General features: G+C 54.0%; 7 protein-coding genes across 7 annotated transcripts; 4 read left to right on the top strand and 3 right to left on the bottom strand.

Annotated features, from left to right (window-relative positions):
• The first annotated feature begins 143 nt into the window (after positions 1-143).
• IAQ61_005761 (uncharacterized protein) lies at positions 144-1,827 on the top strand. The gene is made up of 4 exons (XM_003836201.2): positions 144-460; positions 521-633; positions 697-1,255; positions 1,309-1,827. The coding sequence occupies exons 1-4, from the start codon at positions 291-293 to the stop codon at positions 1,379-1,381; spliced, it is 915 nt and encodes a 304-aa protein (XP_003836249.1). The 5' UTR covers positions 144-290; the 3' UTR covers positions 1,382-1,827.
• A 128-nt stretch (positions 1,828-1,955) lies between these two features.
• On the top strand, positions 1,956-4,453 carry IAQ61_005760 (uncharacterized protein). The gene is made up of 7 exons (XM_066096924.1): positions 1,956-2,242; positions 2,556-2,659; positions 2,710-2,822; positions 2,881-2,937; positions 2,991-3,025; positions 3,081-3,386; positions 3,458-4,453. The coding sequence occupies exons 1-7, from the start codon at positions 2,207-2,209 to the stop codon at positions 4,232-4,234; spliced, it is 1,428 nt and encodes a 475-aa protein (XP_065952916.1). The 5' UTR covers positions 1,956-2,206; the 3' UTR covers positions 4,235-4,453.
• A 589-nt stretch (positions 4,454-5,042) lies between these two features.
• IAQ61_005759 (uncharacterized protein) lies at positions 5,043-6,736 on the bottom strand. The gene is made up of 2 exons (XM_003836204.2): positions 6,187-6,736; positions 5,043-6,132 (listed from the first exon to the last, which is right to left on the bottom strand). Exons 1-2 carry the CDS (start codon positions 6,670-6,672, stop codon positions 5,527-5,529), a joined length of 1,092 nt encoding a protein of 363 aa, XP_003836252.1. The 5' UTR covers positions 6,673-6,736; the 3' UTR covers positions 5,043-5,526.
• A 1,010-nt stretch (positions 6,737-7,746) lies between these two features.
• Positions 7,747-9,630, top strand: IAQ61_005758 (uncharacterized protein; the record flags this gene model as incomplete). Its single annotated transcript, XM_003836205.2, has 1 exon — positions 7,747-9,630. One exon carries the CDS (start codon positions 7,747-7,749, stop codon positions 9,628-9,630), a length of 1,884 nt encoding a protein of 627 aa, XP_003836253.2.
• A 1,061-nt stretch (positions 9,631-10,691) lies between these two features.
• On the bottom strand, positions 10,692-12,755 carry IAQ61_005757 (uncharacterized protein; the record flags this gene model as incomplete). The annotated part of the gene is made up of 1 exon (XM_003836206.1): positions 10,692-12,755. One exon carries the CDS (start codon positions 12,753-12,755, stop codon positions 10,692-10,694), a length of 2,064 nt encoding a protein of 687 aa, XP_003836254.1.
• A 587-nt stretch (positions 12,756-13,342) lies between these two features.
• Positions 13,343-14,485, top strand: IAQ61_005756 (uncharacterized protein; the record flags this gene model as incomplete). Its single annotated transcript, XM_003836207.1, has 1 exon — positions 13,343-14,485. The coding sequence occupies one exon, from the start codon at positions 13,343-13,345 to the stop codon at positions 14,483-14,485; it is 1,143 nt and encodes a 380-aa protein (XP_003836255.1).
• Positions 14,486-15,036: 551 nt separating this feature from the next.
• Positions 15,037-17,134, bottom strand: IAQ61_005755 (uncharacterized protein; the record flags this gene model as incomplete). The annotated part of the gene is made up of 5 exons (XM_003836208.2): positions 15,037-15,217; positions 15,319-16,290; positions 16,384-16,606; positions 16,733-16,761; positions 16,851-17,134. The coding sequence occupies 5 exons, from the start codon at positions 17,132-17,134 to the stop codon at positions 15,037-15,039; spliced, it is 1,689 nt and encodes a 562-aa protein (XP_003836256.2).
• Positions 17,135-17,732: the final 598 nt, after the last annotated feature.

Here is a 17,732-nt window from a genome sequence, read left to right as displayed (position 1 = left end):
TTCGAGGAAACAATCAACTTTCCTCTTAGACTAGGCGAAAAGCAAGCAAGTAATTGAAGGCCAGAATGCGTGTGAGTATATTGCACCTGTACATGAAGTGACGGGCGTGGTTGCAGCGCTAGTTGCTGACATAATCACGACAGTTGCTTGGGCCAGTGCCAGGTGTCCTTCACGCAATTATGGAGCTTCGGCAAGCCCCAAAGCCCCGAACTTACATACCCACTTCAACGCCGCGCTCTCCTCCGCCCCTCTTAACCTCCATTCACTCCTCCCACTGCAGAACATAGGCCATGGCGCAAATACGCGGCACTGCAGGGTACCACCTGGGAAACCAAAGCCCCTTTGGCAACGCTGGTCGCGTTGACGAGACGAGGAATGACCCAAGTCCGCTGGAACAACTGAGGGCGCAGACGAGCAAGCTCGAGGATATGTTGGACACGGTTGCGGACCCGATCAAGCCGTGAGTTTCTTTCTATAAGAAAGCAGCTGCTGTGCTTGTTTGCTGATCGAGTCTCACCAGATATCTTCCTGCAATTGGCCGCTTCTTGATCGTTGTTACCTTCCTCGAGGACGCGCTGCGCATAATAACACAATGGAATGACCAGCTCATTTACCTCCGTGACTACCGACACAGTATGCGAATTCCCATCCTACCTCTTGACACGCCAGGGTGAATGCTAACACGCCAATGATCAGTCCCCAATTACATCACCCACCTTTTCCTCGTCATAAATGTCATTCTCATGACCGCCGGCTCGATCATGGTCATTGCAAGGAAACAATCGGAATACGCAGTTGGCGCGCTCATGGGCGTTGTCGTGCTCCAGGGCCTCGGCTACGGTCTTGTGTTTGACCTGAACTTCTTCCTGCGCAACCTTTCCGTCATGGGCGGTTTGTTGATGGTGCTGTCCGACTCTTGGGTCCGCAAGAAGTTCGCCCCCGCTGGTCTGCCAACGCTCGAGGAGAAGGACAAGAAGATGTACTTCCAGCTCGCCGGTCGCGTCCTGCTCATCTTTCTCTTTGTTGGCTTCGTCTTCCGCGGAGACTGGGGCTTCTGGAGAATTGTAGCCAGTGTTCTTGGACTCATCGCTTGTGTCATGGTCGTTGTTGGCTTCAAGGCCAAGTTCTCGGCGATTATGCTGGTTCTGATCCTCAGCGTGTTCAACCTTTATGTCAACAACTGGTGGACTCTGCACCCACACCACCCCCACAAGGACTTTGCCAAGTACGATTTCTTCCAGATCCTGTCGATTGTGTAAGTTTTCTTCCACCCCAAACCCTCGACATGTACAGGACTAATTTAAACAGTGGCGGTCTTCTCCTGCTCGTCAACATGGGCCCAGGACAGTTCTCCGTCGACGAGAAGAAGAAGGTTTACTAGACGACGTGTACGTTCTACGACAGTATTTCGACATCATTTTGGGACACGTCAATGGCATGTCCAAACACCATATTCAATATCACGCAACAAACTATCACAATGTGTAAGGGTGAGGGGGAAATATGACGGGAGTGAACGCTCGAGAGCTCACGACACGAAGATGTGGGAGTAGATGGATGGGTATTTATTTTTCCAAAGAAAAAGTGGGTTGCAGGTGCGCTTGCAAACTTGTCGTTTTTGTCTGCGGCGCGCGCTCGAAATGCAAACTACATTGTAGAGTATTGTGGCATCTGGCGTTGCTTGACTTTGTGGGTGTTTGTGCTACCATTAAACTCTTTCAACAAAGTATTTGGCCCTGGCATATAGTATTCTAAACCCTTTTTTTGCCGTGGTGGGAAGCATGAATGCATGGGGATGTAATGTCCCGCGTATACACAGGATATGAGAGCGGTGACTGTCTGTTGTCTGTTTGCGAGCGTAGTGTGCTTGACGGGGACCTCCGCGCTTTGACTCTTGTGGGTGTGCTGTGACAATTCGTCTGCGTTTAGACCATTTACTGTTTGTCCAGGGGCACCTTCTATCTATGGACAAGCTGCCGCATGCTAGTCGCGCCAAACATGGTCGATTGCTTAGGTTGGTTCATTCAGGCCGAGTTATCTAATCCACACCCTTTCGCTGCCCGCACTTACGACATACCGGTACTGCACTGCACCTGTTACAACACTGTACACTGTACTACCTCAGCCTACCACTCGATTGTTTCTATTCCTCCTCTTCCGTTATTCAGACGTGGGCCATTGCTCCCTGGCAGAGGGAATATCGGTTATGGCGCCCAATCGGGTGATTATTGATACTGATCCTGTGAGTTTTGTGCGTGGGGGTGCGGGGTTGGGGGGTTGTGGGTTTCGCTGGTACTTTGGCCATGTTGTGGAGTGGCTATGGGACCTTTGTGTCTTGAAGCCGTATACGATTCCCTTGCTTCCTCGTCGAATTTGCAATTCCTTCAGTTCGATTCCAATTCACCGCCGGCCCGCTCATTACCCCCGGTTTGGAAATTGCAAAGGGATGCATGCAAATCCAACTTGGGGGCTTGGGCAGTAGCGGGCCGTTGTAATCGATACAATCGACACGCTGTAAGGTTTTCTTTGGCTAACTACTGTGATTGCATTCCTAGGGTGTGGATGATGTTCTTGCCATGTTGCTTGCGTTTTCGGCGCGGGCGGAGGAGTTGGAGGTTTTGATGGTGGGGATTACGTTTGGGAATGTGGAGGTGCAGAAGTAAGTGGGGGATTGTTGTGGTATGATTGTGCTAATGTATATGGCTGTAGTTGTCTGCGTAATGTTGTTACGCTGTTCCATTATATCGAGAAGGAGAGGGCGTGGAGGAGGGAGAATGGGAGACCGCAGGGGTTCGAGACGCTGGATGGGAGGAAACCTATTGGTAAGATGATGATGATGGTTTGATGTTTAGATGATAGTGTCTGATTGGATTCACACAGTTGCTGTGGGTGCTGAGGAGCCACTCGCGGAACATATGATGGTTGCGGACTTCTTTCGTAAGTGGACTGTTTGTCATGTGCGGAAGAGAAATATGGCTAACGAGTTGTAGATGGAGTTGATGGGTTGGGCGGCATACATCATAGTGTAAGCTCCTCTCTACACTACACCTTGACATGCATCGTACTAAGTTGAGATGTAGCACCCCCATCTCTCGCCCGCGGAAACATGGAGAACCCTGTTCAAGCCTACTCCAGAAAATCTCTCTGCTGAAGAAGCGGCGGCTCTCCAGAAGGTCAAGGAGCAGCACTCCCTCTTCATACCGTCTTTGAAACCAGCTCCTGAGCAGATGCTGGATATTCTGCGCGAAAACGAACCAGATACAATCACCATTGTTGCCGTAGGTCCACTGACCAACCTGGCTATAGCTGCAGCAAAGGACCCCGAGACGTTCCTCCGTGCCAAAGAAGTCGTTGTAATGGGCGGAGCTATCGAGGCACCTGGAAACGTAAGCCCCCGATTTCTTATTCTCGTCTCTATTCCCTGTATTCTAGGACTTGGTCTGAAGTCAAACCCTAGCCCCCGCCCCTCCATCTCATTTACTCACCCTCCACCCTATCCATACCCGCACCACCATTCTCTCTCATCAAACAAACCGACAACCCACTCCGCAGACTGCTAAACTTCCGCAACCAGATGACTCCTGGCGCCGAATTCAACACCTACGCCGATAGCATAGCCAGCGCCCGAATCTTCGCCCTCACCTCTCAGAACCCCCACCTAACCATGCCTCCCACTCTTCCCCACCAGAAGAAACAACAACTGCCCCCCTACCCCAAAACGCTTTCCCGCCGCCTCACCCTCAAGCTCTTCCCCCTCGACATTACCGAGCGCCACGTGCTCCCCAAAACCATGTTTGAAACCTACATGCAGCGCGAGCACATCAAAGCCTCTCCACTAGCATCATGGGCCTCGCTCTTCCTCACCGCCACCTTTGCCAAAAACGCAACTCTCAACCCGCAACAAGACCCGGCGACTGCGGGCCTCCAGCTCCACGACCCATTGACGATATGGTATGCGCTGTCTGCGTCCCACCCGGCCTGGACATTTCAAACAGAAGACGTGCGCGTGGAAACGAGTGGACAGTGGACGAGGGGCTGTTGTGTTGTTGATCGGAGGGGGAGGCCGGTGAGGGCGGGTACGAGTCCGTTGGAGGAGGAGGTTGTGGGGGATGCAGGGGGTTGGCGCGATAGTAGGAAGGGAAACAACGTGGGTTGGTGTAGGGAGAGTTTGGGTATTGATCGGTTCGCGGGGGTTTTGTTGGGGAGGGTGTTTGGCGATGGGGAGGAGGTTTGATGGCGGGGAATGGTGGGTTTGATGGCGATTGGGGATGCTGTGGTGTTATTAGGTGTGTTTGGTGGACAAACTAGAGAGGCTTTTGGAGCATGTCATATGTGTTTCTTCCTCGAGGGGAAGTTGTGATCATGAACGGTAGAACGGTAGACTGTTGACTCTAGACCTGTAGTAGATTTCTTTTTCAAGTTGCACCTTCGCTGGTGGTCTGTCACTTGAATATCTCTCTCCATCCATTGTGGATTATCATTGTGTTCTCCTTCAACTCCTCATTTCGCCAGGCCGCGAGTCCTTATTCAAGAACAAGCCACGCTCGGACCCAAACCTAAACCCCACCCAACCCAGCGCTACAATCAATAATGTACCGCCCACCCCACTCTCTCTCTCTCTCTCACTTCCTACAATACGCACCTCCCCAAACCTCTTCTCTCACCGACAATATATATCTTAAAACTCTCAATTTTGCCACCTGTAACGGGTCTTTACCAGAAGCCTCGCCGTCATCCCCATACACCTCCCTTTTCCCATGCCACAGCAGGAGCCCAGTTCGAGCCCCGCGGCGTCCTTTGCATTTTATGCAACGCGTCCACTCACCCGGGTAACCAGTGATGCTGGAGGGACTTAAGCGATGAATGCAACCTTGACGAGGGAAGAAATTCTGCAGTCGGGCATTTACCGTGGGGCGGCGGTGCTGGATTACTCTCGTTGTTTGGTTGGGGGGTGTGTGGTGGGCTGGTGTGGGCGACTGGTATTTTTTGATGCTTGTATGTTTTTTTTTGGTTAGGGAGGGGAAGGTGGATTGTTTTCTATGCGGTAGACATGGTGATTGAGTACTGTTTATTAACTAGTTTTTAAAAACAAGTGCACCTCCTTACAATCTATCCGTCTCTTACATGCGCTGTTTTTAATACTTTTGCGACAACTGAAATGGATAATAATTCAGTTTGTTGGTCGATAGGGTACATCTATACAATGTTGTATTCTATTCGTCCACTGTCCCTCGTCCCTATCCAACAAGGGCGCAAGGTGTGTTTGAATACGCTGGGATGGGTATATAGATGGATATCTGCTGAGCATAGTCTTATCCCTGTCTTGTCCATTTCTCCGTATCTGATCGGACAGATTCCATGTCGACTTCCCTTGTTCCCTGGTCTGGTTCTGGCTGACGACGGCATCCTCCCCACCTGTGCGCACTGGACATGGTATCCTAGCTGCGGTGTGTCTCGAGCCCACGCCAAACCATAAGTTGCAACAAGTTTACTATTTTCTTCTTCGTCCGCTAACCACCCTGTTTCTCATCCGACTTCAATGGCAGCCAAGGCGGTAAAGACTTCTTCTGCCACGCCCCCAGTCTCCACCACCATCTTGGTCAGCTGGGCTACGAGGCTCCTCTTCATGCCGCCGCGCGGGGGAGTCCAAACGCCCGAGGTGGCAAGCAATTCGCGTTGGGTGAGGGCATCGGCCATGGAGGTCGGGACCGTGCCACCGGTTGCCGAATTCATCGAGTTGGGGACGCCAGGAGGGGTGAGATGGGACGGGGGATCAATAGTGCGGATTGCGAGGATGCGGGCGGCTGTTGTGGAGGCAGGAGAGTGTGTGCAGGCCATTGCGAGGACGGCGTCTGCGACTGCGAGTTCTTCTTTGGCGGGGTCGAAGATGATGTTTTGGTCGACGGCCATGGCGAGGATGATGATGGGGGGTTTGCCGATGGAGGGGATGAAGGCATGGGGGCCCGTGGGTTTGGGGTAGAGGGGTACGGCGGCGTCCCAGTCGTCGTCGAAGAGGGGGTCTTCGTCCCGTTCGGACTTGAGTGCGGGGAGGCGGGTGGTGATGAGGGCGAGGTGGGTGGTCATGGAGAGGAGGGCGAGGGGGTAGGAGAGGGGTGGGGAGAGGAGGAGGATCTGGATGGCGTTAGTTTTGCTTTGCTTTGTAAATAGTCTGGAGTCGTCACGTACGTCAATGTAGAGCTTCCAGTGGAACCGGCTGTTGATGTACAAGCGGTCCTTGAACGCTCCACTCGCAAGCAAGCTCTCTGTGAGCATGGAGGAGAGAAAGACAGGCAATGCATCCTCTTCGCGAAAGCCTGGCACTTGGACGCTCATCTCCACCCACGCGTTCTGGCCTTTTCCTTTGCTCTCGTCGTCGTGGTCGTCAGTCTCGCCCATGCGCACGTTCTGTGCTGGGTCGCCCAAGACTGGCGACTGCAGCGACTTGTCGACCTCGGCCTTGACGCCGACTAGGGCTTCGGTGCCGTCCTCGAGGGCAATGCGCGCACTCCCGTTGGCGGTGGGCAGGACGTCATACTCTGCGCGCATGGAGCGAAAGTCGCGGGGCCCTTTGGTGACATCGAGGCGAATGGGCGGCGTCTGGGAGAGGGTGGAGCGCAGAAAGGAGAGCTCGGCAGGCGAGAGATTGACGAGAGCCTGGTGGGAGGGCGCCATGGCAGGTCGTGTAGGGGCGAGGGGGGGGGGGGTGGTTGAATGCTGGTGTCTGTGTGTGTCTGTGTGTGTGTCTCTGTGGGTGGGTGTGCCCGTGTTTGCTTGCTAACCCAACACAATTGTTTCGCAGCGGGCGGGCAAGGCTGACTAGCGACGGAAACCATTCACCCTAGAGTACCCGTACTGGTCCTCCACCCATGCTGCACAGATTCACGCCCAGTGAACACTCCCTGCTCGGGCGGGTACATACATACGGTAGACAGATACCACAGTACACAGCACACAGCACACAGCACATGCACTCTCCACCCTGCACTCCCACTCCCACTCCCGCCTTGCCAATGCTTTGTATGGCGTCAAGCGTGCTGCGATCGAACAAAGGGCGGGCGTGGTACGGTAGAGCATAGGCAGATGTGTATAATAACATAGATGGTCCTAGTAAACCAGAAGAAAGTAGCCAATGTCAGTCCCACCCACCCTATTACATCCCACTGCCTCCTAGTAGTAGTACCCAGAAAGTAGCCTTGATGGGCCCCCCCATGTTAGGTCGCCGTAACAAGTAACAAGTGACAAGTAACAAGTCACGGGTGACGAGTGACGAGTCCTGTCCGCTTGACCGCCTCCAAAGGAAAACAAACCCTCCTCTCCCGCTCCGTCTCCTCCGCCTCTCCACTCTCTCTCTCCCTTTTCTCTTTTCTCTTTTCTCTTTTCTCTTTTCTCTTTTTTCTTTTCTCTCCTGTCTTCTCTTTTCTGCCCGTGTCCTACCTGTGGAGGCACGTCGTGTCACCGTCCAGTCGCTCTTTGGGTGGCATTTACCTTGGCACACACCCATCTTGTACCATCCCAGCCATGGTATTGGCATCATTTCTATTGTCGGCATTGGCTTCCCTGCTGTAGTCTCTTACGCCACCCTGTCCCACCTGTCATCCACCCCAAAAAAACCCCCTCCCCCCCCCTCCTCCCTGTCGCCCTGTCGCCCTGTCGCCCTATCGCCCTCGTCACACGTAACCAGGTGACCCAAGCCATCCACCCCCGGCACCCCGAACCCCCGCCTCCCCACCCCCCGGGCCATTGGCCATGTGCGCCTCGTCATCGAAGCGGAACAGCGGCCATGGCAGCAACAGCAGCCTCTCCCACCACCACCACCACCACCACAACACCAACACCATCGACAAGCTCGAGTACGCACCGCCACCACGCTCGTCGCGCCACCCTCTGCTCGCTTCCCACAGCGACGCCGGCTCTCGCCAGAGCCACGACTCGAGTTACGCCGGCAGCTTCTTCGAACAGGTTGCCGAGGGCATCTACAAGCGCGACTGCGTCAAGATGCAGCGCGCCCTCGTCCGCTGGCTGAGCTTTGTCTGGGCGATAATCAACTGCCTCTGCGCCGGCAGCATCACCGCCTACTCGCTCTACGGCCACCTGTTCCAGTCGAAGCTGCACTACACCCAGGTCCAGGTCAACATCGTCTCCATTGGCGCAGAGCTTGGCCTGTACCTGCTGGTGCCCCTCTTTGGATATCTCTGTGACCGTCTGGGGCCCGGTGCTCCCTCCGCTCTTTCTGGACTGCTCTTTGGCTTGGGATACGCCCTGGCCGCATTTGCATACCAGAGTGGCCCGCCGCCGTCTGCTGGGGGACATGGCTGGCCGTTTGGCGTCATGGTTGCCGCATTCGCCTTGATTGGCATGGGCACCAGCTGCATGTACCTCTCCGCCGTCACCACGTGCGCAAAGAACTTTGGCAGGGGAAACGCAAAGGGTGTCGCGCTCGCAGTCCCCATCGCGGCCTTTGGCCTCAGTGGCATGTGGCAGAGCCAAGTCGGCAGCCGCCTCCTCTATGAGAGGAACCCGGACGGCAGCAAAGGCGACGTCGATGTCTTCCGCTTCTTCCTCTTCCTCTGCATCCTTCTCCTCTTCGTCGGCACCCTCGGCTTCTTCACCCTGCGCATCGTCGACGAGGAAGAAATGATTGACGAGGCTGTGGACGAACTCGAGCGATCCGGACTCCTCCAACGCGACGACTTCTTCACCCAAGCCGCACACCACCATGGCTACGGCACAATGTCCACTCAGGACCTGTCAGACTCGACCTTTGACTTTCTCCAATCAGAGGCCGAGCGCTTGAAAGCCAAGCACGAGGAAGAAGCCCGCAAAAAGACCTGGCTTCTCAACGAAGAAACACGACGGTACATCATGGACCCGACAATGTGGTGGTTAGCCGCCGGCTTCTTCCTCGTCACCGGTCCAGGCGAGGCCTTCATCAACAACCTAGGCACCATCATCGACACCCTCACGCCTTCCCACGTCGCCACAAACACATCCCCGGCAACCCACGTCTCCATTGTCGCCATCACCTCCACACTCGCACGCCTCATCACCGGCACCCTCTCCGACATGCTCGCTCCAGTCTCCGTATCGCACCAACACCGCCGCGGCCCCGAATCCCTGGCAAACTCGCTGTCTTCTGTGCCAGACGACGAGCGACCAAAGCGCTTTACAGTCTCACGCATCACCTTCCTCCTCACCTTTGCCTTTATCCTCTCCCTCGGCCAAGTCCTGCTCGCAAGCGGCTGGGTGCAAAACCACGCCTCGCGCTTCGCAGCTGTGTCCGCCCTCATCGGCGCAGGCTACGGCGCCGTCTTCTCCCTGACCCCCATTGTCGTCTCCGTCGTCTGGGGCGTCGAGAACTTTGGCACCAACTGGGGCATCCTCGCCATGACACCTGCGGCTGGCGCCACGCTCTGGGGCGCCGTGTACGCCATGGTCTACCAAAAGGCTGCGCAGATGGGTGAGCCGGGCGTGGAGAGCGGTGGTCCCGAAGACGATGTCTTGTGTCATGGGAAACAGTGCTATGAGAGTACCTTTTGGGCCATGGCAGTTAGTGTCTGGTTGGCTATGGGCTTGTGGGTTTGGGCATGGAGAGGACCTGGCGGGTGGATGCGGCGGGGTGTTGCGGTCTAGTAGTGGAGGATTGGGGTATCTATATCTCTACGCTTTCTTCTTCTTTCTGTTTCATTCGCTTCTTGTCCTTTTGCATGGTTGGCTTGGTTTGGTTTTGCATAGCGTGTTTTTTTTTGGCGTGGCGTTTCGTGGTGTTTATTTCTTGGGGGATTCTTTGGTTGGCTCGTTGGATTTGGAGTCTCCAGGCGTCTTGTATGTCATTGATGCATGGATACATGTCAGGGAGCTGCGTGGAGCTGCGTGCCAGTGAGTGAGATTTGAAGTTTGAAATTTGCAAGGCCGAATTTGGAAGTTGGGATTAGGATGGTTGGACGTCTGGAGGCTGGGAGATGGAATTGGGACTGCATTGGCTGGTTGTTTTAGTTGTGCATGCATGCTTATTTTTATCTGCCTCCTTGTCTCTGTCTATCTGCTACGCATTCGCACGCAAACACCCAATTCACCATAGAAATAACCAGGGTAGAGTGCGCATAGTTGTGATAACCAGCTTTTGAGAATTGTCTTATGTTTAGAGTGTAGATTGTATATACCTCTTTTATTCGCACATCTTTGCGATTCTGACTACGGTTGCGATACTTGCTTGGACTCTACTGCCGATTTTCAAGGCCAATGACAATGCTGATGCCAGTTCCAGTGCTAATTCAAACACCTGCTGCAATCTCTATTTCAATTCCTCAGCAAACGACAATCACGGAGTAAAAGTAAATCCGCGGAAACCTTGACAAGTGTAAAGGGGAAAGTTGAATGCGAGTTGGGATGTAACAGAGGATGAGAAAGGTCGTGCGTGGTGTTGTATGTTGGATAGATTTCTTCACTGAGGGATACCACATGTTGGCATTCAACGCTGTGTTTGTTCGGGATCAAAGAGAGACAGGCATGTCATGAGAATGTAGGTCCTTGTATAATTCACGTGACTCCAATTTCCCCTCGCTCGTGCACTCACGAAGCTTCGCACTCTCACAGACGTTCTCTCTGTCTGCATTACAATATCCCCCACTTCCCCCAATGGCGTCCTGCACCCCATCCCCATCCCCATCGTCTCCTCCCACCAGACTCCAACCCTACGTTTTGAGAAGGCCGACAAGTCTCCCAACCTCATCCTTGACCTGCCCGCAACACAACCTCGTCTGCTCATCCCCCTGCACCATGTCCCCAATAAGGCGCTGGACCTCGTCGCCAACCCCACCCAGCCCCAAGCCCAATGCAAACGTATTGGGAAACAGGCCGCGACGGAGATGGGTGAGTGCGGCAATGCGCTCCATGCGGGTGCCAAACTTTTGCAGCATTTCAAAGGCGACGATGCCGAGGGCGAAGACGTCGAGTTTCTCGTTGACGCGCGTGCTGACGGGGGGGCGGTAGAGTTCTGTGCCCACGGGTCTGGCGTCCGGGTCGGTGCCCATGGAGCGGTCGTCGAGCGCGGCTACGAGGCCGAAGTCGCCGATGCGGGGAGTCATGTGTATACAGGTGCGTTGGCCGCATGGTTTGCAGCTGGAGAGGTCGACGGAGCCGTGGGGTGCGTGGCGCGCGGTGGAGAGGGAGAGGAAGACGTTGGCTGGTTTGAGGTCTCGATGGACAACGCCTTGGGCGTGTAGGTAGTCCACCCCCGAGACGATGCTGTTCAGTAGCTCGAGAGAAACACATGGGTGGAAACAGTGCTGATCAATTGCTTCCGCACTGGAGATTCTTTCGGAAGATAGGAAGGCTGCAAGGTTCGTCTCGCATAGACTCATTTGGACGTTCAGTGTAAGCACGGGGCCGGTAACCGAACGGGAGATCAACTCGCTCGGGACATCACTGTTCGATATGATGCTCTCTGACATTTCAGAGGATCGTTCTTGCGTGCGCGGCACGTGTGACCTGGGAATCATCTCAACATCTTCATCATCCTCTTCGTTCGCATCTTCAACCACGCTCATCCGAGACTTGGTCGATGATATTGTAGCAATCGTTGCTTGGCTGGCCTGACTTCCTCTACGATTCTTTCGCTTCAACACTCTCAGCTTCTCCCGCAAAGACATGCTATCCTCTGCTTCACTCTTGGCTTCCTCAGCAGCAGGATCCGGATCGCTGTACTCAAACACTATGCCAGCACCGGAACTAGGTTCAGTGGCCGAGTGAGGATCGTCGAAAGATAGACTGTTGAATTGACTGTGCAATGTGTTTACTTTGGGTGAGCTCGAGGGGAAAGCGGCGTGCTCCTCTAACAATCTATCGGTACGCAGTACGGGAAGGATTGACTCTGCCGACATTTCTGGAGGTATAGTCGTGAATTCCAGCCACGCGTTGTGATATCGGACAATATTGGCGTGTTCAAACCGGGCGAGCGATCGAACTTCTTCGAGCATACTCTCCAGTTCCTGTGGCCCATGCTCTTGTATCCTCAACTGCTTTGCCTCACTGATTGGGATTCTCTTGACGGCATAGAGAGATCCATCGAGCTTATGCTTGGCTTTGTAGACCTTGCCGTACCCACCCTTGCCAACCATGTCAAGCTCAGAGAACTCGCGCATATAACGATCCACCTGTAAACCAGGATATCCAGAGAGGTGCAACTCTGTTGGTGCAGATAGGCCCGATAGTATGTCGAGCCCAGGCACTGGTTGATGCGGTATGCTGACGGTTGTGTTCCTTTGGGACCGTGTCATCAGTGCGTGAGAGTTTCCTTCGGGAATTATGGCTAGCCTACTCAAGTTGTCCCTGGTGAGCCTGTTGATTCCAGCATTTGCCGCAGCCCGATGCCCTTGCATGTCGTTGCCTGCGTACCGTCCATCCACATTATCAGACAATTCGCGTGCAATCTGCTGGTAAGCCTCTCGGCCTATCCGTTGAACATCAGGGTCTGATGCATCTCTACCCATGTCCACCGCAACTTGGTTGATTGTTCTCTCTTCTAGTAAAGAATGGAGTAATATGTCTCGAACATCCTGGGCAGAATTCTGCCGCATCCCAAGGCGAAGTGGCCGACTTCCTACGGCAGATGCTCCTGAATTTGCTGAAACCAGGGCATTGATCCGGGTCAGAACGCTATCATGTTGCAATGGATTGGTCTCGGCATTCTCGGTATCCTCAAAGGAGTCCTCGGAAGATGAGGACGAGCTGTCGCCAGGTCTACGAAACATGGACATGACGAAAAAAGAGCGTCGATTGCCTGTAGAGCAATGCAAAAGAAGGGACTTCGATCAAACTACAATGGATATGGCTTTAAAGCCAATTGATAGGGGCGAAAACCATCCGGTGGTTCTACAAAAGGCAGCTGTGTTGTGAGTCGTGGATATCGTGGTTGTGGTCGTGTTTATGGATTGGGCACTGCAATTTGTAGTGACAGTCGAATGCCAGTTCGACGTCTGCAGTGTCAATGCAATGGCCCCCATGAGCACCCAAAGCTCCAGGCAAACAGAGAACGCAGCGGAAGTTGATGGAAGGAAAACGTGGCGCTTTTGAGGGCGCAAGGCCAGGTTGGATGGGATTGGGGAAGGGCGTGCCCAAGCGAGGGGAATCTAGGCGCGATTGAGGATAGTTCACGACGACACGTGACCAGGTGAAGACGCGCAATTCACCCGCACGTGCGCGTCCAAGGATGCCTTCTCCCAACCTGGGAATCTCTACCACACTTTCGAGCGTTACATGTCCGTCGGATGCACAGGATGTTGCAGGTAGCTGACCGTGCCGGGCCCCGAGCTTCACTTGCCTGGCTGCCTGATCATCAGTCAACATGCCGCGACAACTACCTTGGGCGGGCAAAGCTGGCTCGAGTCGAACACAAGTAAAGGCGCCGCCACGAAAGAAACAGCGTGTGGTGTCTGCTGTAGATGACGACTTCTTTGGCGGCACCATTCTCGCAGGCAGCAAGAAAGGCAAGGAAAGAGCAGTGAATTCGGACGATGACCTATCCGATCTTGCCGTGGAATCAAAAACTCCACGGACAAATCTCCTGGGCAAAGGCCCCCGTAGCGCGGACCGAGCGCCATCTTCATCGCCACCGCCAGAAGTAGAGGTACAACCAACGGTTGAGCCTATGCGCAAGGGCGTGTCCAAGTTTGATCTTCGCGATGATGAATGGATGATGGTGGAAGACGAATTCCTGGAGACTGCCAACTTGTTTACGCGTCACCTACACATTGCAGAATATCAACGATTGAAAGAGACAATCGAAGCGAAGAAGAAGGAAGTTGCAAACGAGATCCAACGACCAGTGGTGCCTAATGCGAAGTTGTCCTTTGAAAGCGCCATCAAAGAAAAAGCCAGATTGCAAGCGAGAAAACAGAAAGAAGCTATCCGAGACGTATTGGAAACTCAACACGATCCTTTCATCACTCCTGCAAGAATCTCAACCGCCCCCTCACACATGTCATCTGATTCCGACGGCGAGGACCTAGACGCCATCCAGCGTCCACCAAGACGTGCTCTTCCAAGCAAGCAAACACCAACAGCAACAACACCGCGCCCAACAATCTCCACACCACAGCCACTATCAAAATCTAAACCAAAACCATACTCAACCCCAAAACCAACAGCAACATCACCCACACCCACCCCACACCCCTTCAAAAAACCCGCTCCACCTAATACCCCAAACCCCCGCACCAGACCCCCCCGCCCAACCCCCTTCGACATGCTCGACGACTACCTCCCCAAGATACCCACCACCCCAGCCCCAAACCCATCACTCTTTGACCCCCACGCCACCGCATCGCCCACAGCATCGCCAAGCAGCACACCAATCCGTAAAATGAACAGCGACACGCAGTTCAGAGGCAAGCATGAGCGGGAGGACTATTCGAATAAGGTGAAGAAGGAGGAGAAGAAGAAGCAGGGTGCGGTTCAATTGGATGATATACCGACATTTTTGTTTTGAAAGTAAGATGACGGACTTTTGGGTTGTGTTTTTGAGAAGGGGGGGTGGGGGCCAGAGGAGAGGTGGAGATTTGTAGTCGGGAGGAGGGTGTTGTGTACTGTTGTGTACTGTACCTGGAATTCTTTTTGGCCGATCATGTGTGTGTATGTGTGCATGATTAGTCTAATTCCACACCCTGAGCCTCCTACCCGATCCTTCCCACTTCCCTCCCATTCCCCGTTCCCAACCAGAATCCAAGGATAAGCACACAGGCGAGTTTAGACCGGGAGTTGGGTTGCGTACAAGGCGGTGTGATAGTCGCGACAACTGGGTTTTGTGGGTATATGAAGTGCGGGTTGTGTATGGGCCTGGATGGGAGTGATGGAATGGTGTGGTGATGAGATGTGGGGTCTTGGTGGAATGGAATAGCGAATAGCGAGTGTCGAATATTGAGTATCGATCAACTACATGTACAAGAAAAGAAACACCCCTTACGCCCTACCACAACCACTCATCTGCCCACACCCACACCTCAAATCCACTCCACTCCCATCCACCCCAAACCCCCAAAATCAACCAAACAGTTTGTCCAACACGCGAATAAACATATTCGTCTCCTTCTTGGGCCTGAAATTCCGAGTATACTCTTCAATCTCGGCGACGTCGGAGTAGAGGTCTGCGGCGTGGGGGGCGACGAATTTTGTCTTTTTGAGGATTTTCCAGCCGAGGTAGAGGACAGGGAAGACCATGACCCTGGGGAGGGGGGTTAGTATTATTTAGAGTCGAGGGAAGTGGGGGGAGAGAAAAGGGGGGGAAGATGGTGGGGAAAAGAAAGGGCAAGGGGGGAAACGTACATGAGATAGGAGAACAAAAACGAAGGGATATCCCAATACCCCTTAAGAAACACGGTATAGCCACCGACAAAGGTCATGACAAAGGTGCACACCAAGCCATAATATGCCGCATACGGCTGCAAATAGCCCACATAGGGCAGCGTCCTGCGATCGAGGCCCTGAGCCTTGCAAGCCCTGTAGAAGCAAATGTAGGTAAAGCACATGACGCTAAAGTTGATGAGCTGGGACGCCGTAATCAAGCTGACAAACCAGTTGAGCACGACGGCCGACTGCTCGCCCAGCTGTAAGAAGGAGAGCAGGGAGATGACGAGGACGATGGCGACGCAGAGATAGGGTACACCCTGCTTTGTGCACTTGGTCAACACCTTGGGCGCCTTGCCCTCGAGCGCGAGCCCGTAGAGCGAGCGCGAGGCGCAGTAGACGTACGAGTTGCCTGCCGAAAAGGCAGAGGCGAGGACACCGGCGTTGACGACGTGGGGGAGGCCTTCGATGCGCAATCTGTTCATGGCGATGACGTAGGGCGAGGCTGCGGCGCCCGGCTTGCCGAGTTTGAAGGCGGCAATGAGTTCGGGGTCGTTGTAGGGGACGTTGATGCCGACGGCGAGGGAGCCGAGGACGAAGAAGGTGGTGAGGCGGTAGAAGACGGCGTTGTAGGCGCGCGGAAGGACCACGCGCGGGTTCTCCGTCTCCCCGGCCGCCATGGAGACGTAGTCTGGGCCGGCAATGGTGAAGCTGGCCTGGATGAGGCATTGGAGGAATCCGAGGAAACGGCCGAGATTGCCTTCGTAGTAGAGCTCTGTGAAGCTGCCCGGGTTCTTCCAGTACCGGAATCCGTACCGGTCTTTTTGGGGATTACCGCCTAACATGGAAATGAAGGTGAAGAGCAGGAGACCGATGATGAGAAGGACTTTGCCGAGGGCGGCCCAGAATTCGGTTTCGCCATACCATTTGACGGCTAACATGTTGATGACCCTGGGGGAAGTGTCAGCTTCTCAGAAACACAAAAGACTGGCGATGACGAGCCGTCCTTGCAACGACAGGGCCGACAAGAGCAAGTAAACGTACGCATAGAGTACGACCACGATGGCGATGATGGCGCCAGTAGGCACGACATCACTCCAGAAGCCAATAATGACATTGCAGGCCACGATTTCGAAGGGCACGAGAAAGGCCTCGAAGATGAAGAAATTCCAGCCAGCGGCGACCCCAAAGGATTCATCTACAAATCTTCCGGCAAAGCGAATAAATGGCGAGGAAATAGGGAGGTAAGTGACCATCTCAGCGATACCTGAGGTTTGTATTAGTTTCCATGTCGCGTCAGGGTTCTTGCTCTCGAAGAGTTGCTTTGGGCGGATTCAATGAAGCGCTTTGGCATGTGTCGTCGCATTGGAAATTCAAAACAGGGAGTTCTCACTGAGCGTCACGGCCAGAATGACAGTACACCTATGGCGACTTTAGCAACTGATGATGCATTTCTCATGCTTCTCGGCCTGGTCGGCTGTCCGCAGCCGAGAGGCTCGCGAAGCACTCACCATAACGTGAAGGCGAGGAACAGAGCTCCTGGCCCACCGTTCATCAGACCCCTTCCAATCTGGACGTAGAGAGCGGTTCCGATTGTTCCACCGATACCGATGAGCTGAATGTGGCGGCTCTTGAGTGTTCGGTGTGTCGCATCAGAGACCTGTCGTACGGAGCCAATGGTGCTAGAACGACGAGGAAGAGGCTCGTCATTCTTCTCCTCATCCACCAGGATGCCCTGATTCTTAAGTTTACAAGAGTCACCGCCAGTCGAGAGTGGTTTACCCGAGGTATCCATGGCGAAAAGAGTAGATTCTATTTGGAGGTCGGCGAGGCGATCAGTTTCAGAGGATGGTTTTGAGGAGAAGCGCAAAGAACTGGACTTTGAAACCCATCAACCGAGATTTGGGCTCGCAAACGCTTTTGTGTTTTGGGGGTCAGGTAGGTACCGTAGTAGTGTAATCAGCAGAAAAAGCGATCGACGGTATGGTGCAATAACGGCGAAGGACCGAAGAAATAGGACAAGGTGGGTGTGCCGTGTTGATAAACCCTCCGTAGGCCTTTTTAGCGTGGTTGGAGGGATCTCAGCCCTGCAGTTACCTAGCTGTTTGCGACTCCACTTGATAGTGAACGCGGTAGACCGCCCTAGCCCCTCCTGGTCTACCCTGGGCATATCCAAGTTGGCCATGGCATGTTGCTTGGTGTCGTGATTTTACGGAGCCAATGACTTGTCCTGTGAAGACCGAGTCTCTCCAGCCGAGGCACGACGTGAACGCCCTTTTCGTCTTCCTTTCGGCCTTACTCGCCAGGTTCTGGCTACAGGATTTGGGATAGGACAGTCTGTAGGTAGTAGTAGACCATGGTCTTGGGTCGGCCATGCGTATGCGTCCCGGGAT

The sequence above is a fragment of the Plenodomus lingam genome (assembly GCF_022343315.1).
Source record: "Plenodomus lingam strain CAN1 chromosome Unknown contig_23, whole genome shotgun sequence".
Taxonomy (NCBI): Eukaryota; Fungi; Ascomycota; class Dothideomycetes; order Pleosporales; family Leptosphaeriaceae; genus Plenodomus; species Plenodomus lingam.
This window is presented reverse-complemented; position numbering and strand designations above follow the sequence as displayed.

Excerpts from the sequence above, each read along its gene's own strand:
- IAQ61_005761 (XM_003836201.2), top strand. The coding sequence starts at position 291 with ATGGCGCAAATACGCGGCACTGCAGGGTACCACCTGGGAAACCAAAGC. Across the intron at positions 461-520 it reads GTTGCGGACCCGATCAAGCC|ATATCTTCCTGCAATTGGCC; the intron begins GTGAGTTTCTTT and ends GAGTCTCACCAG. Across the intron at positions 634-696 it reads CCTCCGTGACTACCGACACA|TCCCCAATTACATCACCCAC; the intron begins GTATGCGAATTC and ends GCCAATGATCAG.
- IAQ61_005760 (XM_066096924.1), top strand. The coding sequence starts at position 2,207 with ATGGCGCCCAATCGGGTGATTATTGATACTGATCCT. Across the intron at positions 2,660-2,709 it reads GGGAATGTGGAGGTGCAGAA|TTGTCTGCGTAATGTTGTTA; the intron begins GTAAGTGGGGGA and ends ATATGGCTGTAG. Across the intron at positions 3,387-3,457 it reads CTATCGAGGCACCTGGAAAC|CCCCCGCCCCTCCATCTCAT; the intron begins GTAAGCCCCCGA and ends GTCAAACCCTAG.
- IAQ61_005759 (XM_003836204.2), bottom strand. The coding sequence starts at position 6,672 with ATGGCGCCCTCCCACCAGGCTCTCGTCAATCTCTCGCCTGCCGAGCTC. Across the intron at positions 6,133-6,186 it reads ACTGGAAGCTCTACATTGAC|ATCCTCCTCCTCTCCCCACC; the intron begins GTACGTGACGAC and ends AACGCCATCCAG.